At 45.8% G+C, this 6,247-nt stretch overlaps 1 protein-coding gene across 1 annotated transcript; it reads left to right on the top strand.

Annotated features, from left to right (window-relative positions):
- The first annotated feature begins 506 nt into the window (after positions 1 to 506).
- LOC542787 (mitochondrial uncoupling protein 1) lies at positions 507 to 5,530 on the top strand. Its single transcript, XM_044500830.1, has 9 exons — positions 507 to 792; positions 1,217 to 1,423; positions 1,526 to 1,595; positions 1,740 to 1,870; positions 1,962 to 2,060; positions 2,135 to 2,239; positions 2,341 to 2,415; positions 4,947 to 5,033; positions 5,260 to 5,530. The coding sequence occupies exons 1-9, from the start codon at positions 727 to 729 to the stop codon at positions 5,278 to 5,280; spliced, it is 861 nt and encodes a 286-aa protein (XP_044356765.1). The 5' UTR covers positions 507 to 726; the 3' UTR covers positions 5,281 to 5,530.
- Positions 5,531 to 6,247: the final 717 nt, after the last annotated feature.

The raw sequence follows: 6,247 nt of genomic DNA, 5'->3' as shown, positions 1-6,247 counted from the left end.
GATAGTACTAGCCTCCACGCCAATTCACATGCTCAGCATTGGAAAGACCAGGAAGCATCGACCATTAAACTCAATGCCGGAATTATCTTAATAAAAAAAACTCCATGCGGGAAGCGAGGAGGCGGTGAATTTAATTGCAGAGGTTAGTCGGCGCACGGCTCGCTCGCTACCTCGGTATACTCGTTACGCATGCGGCTGCGGGGGATTAGGGTAGGCCCATAGGGATAGCAGTAGGCGCGTATGGGCCAGGCCTTCTTTTTACTGGGTGTTGGGTCAGTTCGACCGAGGGCTAAACCCGAATTTATCGAACTAACTTCGGTTTTCCAGACATGCAAACCGATTGTACTACCGAAATTTTCGGTTTCGGTGTATTCGACTTCGATGCCGGTTATTTTGGTTCGGTACATCGGTTTTCAGGTTATATGCCCAGCCCTAGGGCTAGGGCGGGGGCTCCAACTATTGTTTGGTGCTAGCTAATGACGTACAACTTCTACAATCTACAAAACGATTTCAGAGACTGCAGATATGAATAATTTGATAGAGTTTACTGTAACAGCCCAGGCCTGAGCAGCCGACGAAGCCTGGAAACAAGAAAGACGCTGAGATCTGAATCTAGATCTTAAATATGGACTAGATCAGCAGCCTACTCGGAGCTTGCTTCTACCCTTCTTTCCCTCTGCTCGCCATCGACCGAACCACAGCCGCCGCCGCTTCCCCGGGGATAAAATGGCGACGGCCTCTTCCTTCGCCGCCGTCTTCATCAGCAGCGCCATCGCCTCCTGCTTCGCTGAGGTACACCACAGGATTGCAGTCTCTCTTTCTCTATCCTGGCTGTGCCGCTGCCTAGCATATCGCTTGTATTGGGGATTGGGATGAATGCCTGCTCGATCTTGCTAATGCACCCCGTGATAGAAGGGAAGCTTTTTGGATAACATTTCCAGCCTCCATACCATACCAGTGTAGTACATATACTAGTGGTATATTAGTCTGTTTCTCGTGCCATAAAAAACAAGCAACAAGACCCGAGTAGGAGAGACTAGAGAACCATTCCATTTTCATCAGCTGAGCTGCTGCACTAAACTAGAGCTATAGCTAGGCCTAGGGTTTCTTTGTTGCCTTACCTCTCCTTACCTGGATATTATATGATGATTACTCAGAGTCTCAGACTCGTTATGATCATAATACTTGAGATTGTTGTTGTGATTGATTCCATCAGGTGTGCACCATTCCTCTGGACACAGCCAAGGTGCGTCTTCAGCTGCAAAAGAAAACAGCTGCTGGGCCTGCAGGTACAGTAGGAATGCTGGGCACAATGATGTCGATTGCAAGGGAGGAAGGCGTCACCGCACTTTGGAAGGGCATCATCCCTGGCTTTCATCGCCAGTGCCTCTATGGCGGCCTCCGTGTCGGCTTGTATGAGCCTGTCTGTGCTGCTCCCATTTCACCTTGCAGTTGCAGTGCATTTCCCTTCTTCAGTTCAGAGCGACCAATTGCCTGACAGGATTGCTCTTTCTGCGCATTGCAGGTCAAAGCCTTATTTGTGTTTGTAGGTGATGCCACTTTAATGAACAAGATTCTTGCCGCTCTTACAACTGGTAAGCATTTCCAGCCTCTCTTCACTGGAAAAACTCTACTTTTCTCATAACATTGCCACACTACCCTGGTCCATTGTAAAGGGCCATGCCAGGTTAATGTGGATGACGAAACACACACTGAACGAATTAACTATGTGTGTATAGGTGTCATAGCGATTGCTGTCGCAAATCCAACTGATCTTGTCAAAGTGAGATTGCAAGCAGATGGAAAATCTACTGCCGTCAAGAGGCACTATTCTGGAGCCCTTAATGCGTATGCCACCATAGTCAGACAGGTTGCTGCTACGATTCATCGTGACAACGACCAGTAAAAGGTTACAAAATTATTTCTCTCGCCCATGGTCTGTAAGCTTGTTATTTTTCTAGGAAGGTATCGGAGCTTTGTGGACTGGCCTTGGTCCTAATATGGCACGAAATGCTTTGATTAATGCCGCCGAGTTGGCCAGCTACGACCAATTTAAACAGGTGCCTCTTCATTCTCCCTCATCTTTCGATCCTGTATTTAATTATACTTTCATCACATTTTTCTTTGTGTGCAGATGTTTCTAGGTCTTCCTGGGTTTACAGATAATGTTTATACTCATCTTTTAGCTGGACTCGGTGCCGGTATTTTTGCTGTTTGCATTGGATCTCCAGTGGATGTGGTATTGTCTGCAAAAGCTTTATACCTCACTATTTCCCTTGTCTTCTATATTAACGAATGGTCTAGTTTTCACATAATTTTAACCGCATGAGTCCTTTGTAGGTGAAATCAAGAATGATGGGCGATTCAACATACAGAAGTACATTTGATTGTTTCGCCAAGACATTAAAAAATGATGTATGATGAACAATTTCCATTGTTTTCAGTATTGTGCTGTTTTATACCTCCAAATTTCTAAGAACTTTATAGAAGATAACTTTTGATGTTCTATCACCAATATCCAAACACTTAGCGAACAAAATAATAATTCATTTTCCACTTGTGAAGCCCATATCTGTATGTATCAAATATGTCAACATCTGCCCTTAATATACTATATCATCCTTACTCAAATAAGAAATGGCAATATAGTTGATATTTTGTGTCAGATAGATAGTCATCACCTTGTTAGGTTATTGAGTTTTTCCCTTCCATGGGTGCCTGGTTGGTTTGCTCAACATGCGTAATGGTTGTTGATGTATCCAGGAGATAAATGTCGTTTTATTGCTGACTACCTGTTTGCTGGATTATTTGAAGATGATGACTTATGCTTGACTGCATTTTGCAGCTTAATCAGGAAACATGTGCATGGCTATTTTTTCTGCCAGCTTTTTTCTAATGCTTATTATCACATTCCAAACCTCTCGTCCCTCTCGCGTCGCCCCTGCCTCTGGTCCCTCGACACGAGAGGCGCCAACCCTAGCTGCCAGCGCCCCAAGGACTCCCCTCCCCCCCCTCCGTTGCCGCCTAGGGTCGGCGCCGGCAAAGCCCGTGCGTTGGCCGGCAGCGGTGGAGGGCTGCTCCTCCTTCTCTCGGATCGAACGGCGGCGAGGGCGCTGGATCCGCGGGAAGCGGCCTCTCCCTTGGTCCATGGCGGCGCGACGGCGGGGCTTGTGGTGGCACGGGTGGAGATCAGCCAGATGATGGGGTGGGGCTGGGCGTGGCCGGTAGCGGCGGCGAGGTCCGGCCTGGATCCGAGGGCGGTGGCCCTGGTCGGTGGTGGAGAGTGAAGCTTAGGCAGCCTGCAGCGGCATGGCGTGGTGGTGCCCCTGTCCAAGGCGGAACTACGCCGGTGATCTGGTGCTCCGAATTGGATTAGATTAGTGACGGTGACGAGCAAAAGCGGGATCTTTCCTGGCGGCTCACGCGGTTGGGCGAAGTGGGGTGGCGGCCCTCCTCCCAGGCTCCAGTGGTGGTGCACTCCGGTAGTGGCTGGTCGCCGGATCTGGGCGGCCTGATCTGGGGCTTTGAAGGTGGTCTGGCCGGTGCACAAGATAGCGGTTGGATTCTCGTGGGACAGATCCAGGTGAAAACCGTCTTCGGCTGGTGGCCGGAGCCGGTGATGGCCAGGCGCCGTTTCCTTCTTGAAGGCATCATCGAGGTGGAGCTCCCACCTCATTCCGCTACCTTCGGGGGAAACCCTTGATCAGTCGATCGAATGATGGCGGCGCTTAAGTGTCATTCCCTCGTTGGGGGCATCATTCTTGTAGGGGTTCATTGGCTAGAGGGACCAGTGGACGACTACAGCGGTGGAGCGGCGTGGCATCTGACATGCCGACAACAGTGGGTCTCAGCGATGGACGCGTGCAGGATGGTGGCGCTGTCTGGTGTCGTGGTGGCTTCGACGGCAGTTGGGCTTGGCAAGGCATATGCATTGATCTTTCCTGAAGATGGGACGGTGGAAGATGGCGGCGGCGGACTTTTCCGTGTGTGTTGAGGGTCCGCTACACCGGTTGGTGCTCTCGGCTCAAGGCAGCCTGGGGTGGCCACCGGATTAGATGGTATGCGTGGATGCTCCAGGGCACTCCATGAGACTTGTAGGTGTAGCGATTGAGGTCGCCAGGAAGGTGGCTTTGGGTTGATCCATGCATCTACTTTGTCGGACTGTGTTGAATAATTAATAAAGATGGCTGTATGCATCGCTTGATGCAGAGGCCGGGGGTAAGCCCCTCCTTTTCGAAGTAAAAAAACATGCCGATGTATTGTAGTTTGAGTTTAGCCTAGATTTTGTTAAGATCACTGCGGAATTTTAGAGCTACGACACAGAGAGAGAGAGAGAGAGAGAGAGAGAGAGAGAGAGAGAGAGAGAGACATTGGGAAAGCTAGGAAGGAAAAGAAACGTGTCTCTTTGGCCATTCCAAAGCTTTGCTTTCGGGTCTGTATCGAACCGCTTTATTTGTTTTGTACTACTTTTTGTTGTAAACGCTTGATTCAGTTCGCTAAAGCCGGGCAAGCGCCTCCTTTCTAAAGGTAATTCCAAAGCAGCAGTTGTGTACTAGGAAAATTTCGTTGGTTAGTCTACCCCCAAACTTCCGTTTCTGTCCCATTCAGGCCACAGTTGCTAGCAGTTTTGATGATATGGCACGCTAGAGTTTCATGATGTGGCATACCACATTTAGCGAAAATTGATGAAATGGCATGCCGTCTCAGTAATCATTTTCTATAAATAGGCATAACATACGCCTGTGTGAATGCCAGCAACTCGTGGTTCTACCAACTATACCTCTTTTTATTGTTGATCTGGTTTTGGATGGTGCAAATGCTTGTGCTGGAGGAATATGCTTTATTCTGCAATAATTTAGAAAGTGTAGTGCCATGTTACTAGGTGCTTTGCAGAAAATCATCACTACAATACATCCATACTGACCAAAGACCCTGCTTTTCTGCAGGGACTTGCTGCTTTCTACAAGGGGTTTATTGCAAACTTTTGTCGAGTTGGGTCATGGAATGTGATAATGTTCTTAACTTTGGAACAGGTAACCTTTTCTACTCCCAACATAATTCTGACTTTTATGAGCTTCTTTGGACCTCATGACTTTGTTACATTTTAATTTAATAATATGGCTGCATGCATCGATTGATGCAGAGGCCGGGGGTGGTCCTCCTTTTCAAAAAATAAAATAAAATTCTGACTAAATATTTTGCACACACTATTCCTGTAAAACTAACTGATCCATTTTTCTTTTGGTTGAATATAAAAAGGTTAGAAGCTTCTTTCAGTAAGGATTATATATGAAATCTGCGCTGCAAGGTTTCATGGAACAAGCTGGGTACAGCTTCTGGAGCAACAGACATACACAGTCATTCAGCATAGGATTCAGATTTTCATTGTACAGGAGATTGCATTCTCATGTTGTAATTTGATCTATTTGATGACTACGACCCAATCAGTCATGAGCATATTGTAAATTGTTAGCTTTTACCGATGCCCACTTTATTGGGTTAATAAATTTGAGACGTTATACTTAAAAAACATCTGCTTATTTGTGCAATTTGAATAGAGATCATAAGAAACTTCCTTTATAATCGGTAAATACATGTCAGCAAGTTTTTTTTGTTCATTGTGATTAAAACAAGGACAACGCTAACGCCCACACGTGTGGTGGGAGTCAAACTCGCCCACACGCCCTATAGCACACAGACTACGCCATGTCATCGCATGCATGCATGTGAAAATCTTTTTGGATTTTCTATTTTTAAAATGTTTTATCTCTTAAATGAAAAATCCGATTGAAGATCCGTTTTTACCATTAAATCCTTCGCGACGAGATCTTCGAAGCTAGATCTTGTATCAATATATTTCGACGAAATTTCTTTGGTAAAAGTTGCCGTGTCTATTGCACATGAATTGCCATGATGTTTACACTGAAGTTGCCATGATATATTTCAGCTATTTTCTTCTACATTTAAAAGTAAATTTTGACATATTATAAAACGGGGAATTAAGAAACTAGACTTGCCATGCACCATAAATTAAAATTGGCATGATACATGCATTTAAAATTGCCATGGTTCATACAAAAAAAATATTTTCATTGTCAAAGTACTGGAATTGCCATCATCGAAAAACTAAAATTGCCATGATCTAGAAACTAAAATTGCCACATGGCAACTTTAGTTTAAGCACTATGGCAACTACAGTGTAACATCATGGCAACTTTTGGGCAATTTTTTTTTTGTCGAAACATAT

The sequence above is a fragment of the Triticum aestivum genome, chromosome 3D (assembly GCF_018294505.1).
Source record: "Triticum aestivum cultivar Chinese Spring chromosome 3D, IWGSC CS RefSeq v2.1, whole genome shotgun sequence".
In the NCBI taxonomy this organism is placed as follows: domain Eukaryota; kingdom Viridiplantae; phylum Streptophyta; class Magnoliopsida; order Poales; family Poaceae; genus Triticum; species Triticum aestivum.
This window is presented reverse-complemented; position numbering and strand designations above follow the sequence as displayed.

What these genes read in the sequence shown, in the direction of transcription:
- LOC542787 (XM_044500830.1), top strand. Translation starts at nt 727, where the DNA reads ATGGCGACGGCCTCTTCCTTCGCCGCCGTCTTCATCAGCAGCGCCATC. An exon ending in ATGCCACCATAGTCAGACAG is followed by an intron (nt 1,871 to 1,961) that starts GTTGCTGCTACG and finishes TTATTTTTCTAG; the next exon opens with GAAGGTATCGGAGCTTTGTG. An exon ending in TTGGATCTCCAGTGGATGTG is followed by an intron (nt 2,240 to 2,340) that starts GTATTGTCTGCA and finishes AGTCCTTTGTAG; the next exon opens with GTGAAATCAAGAATGATGGG.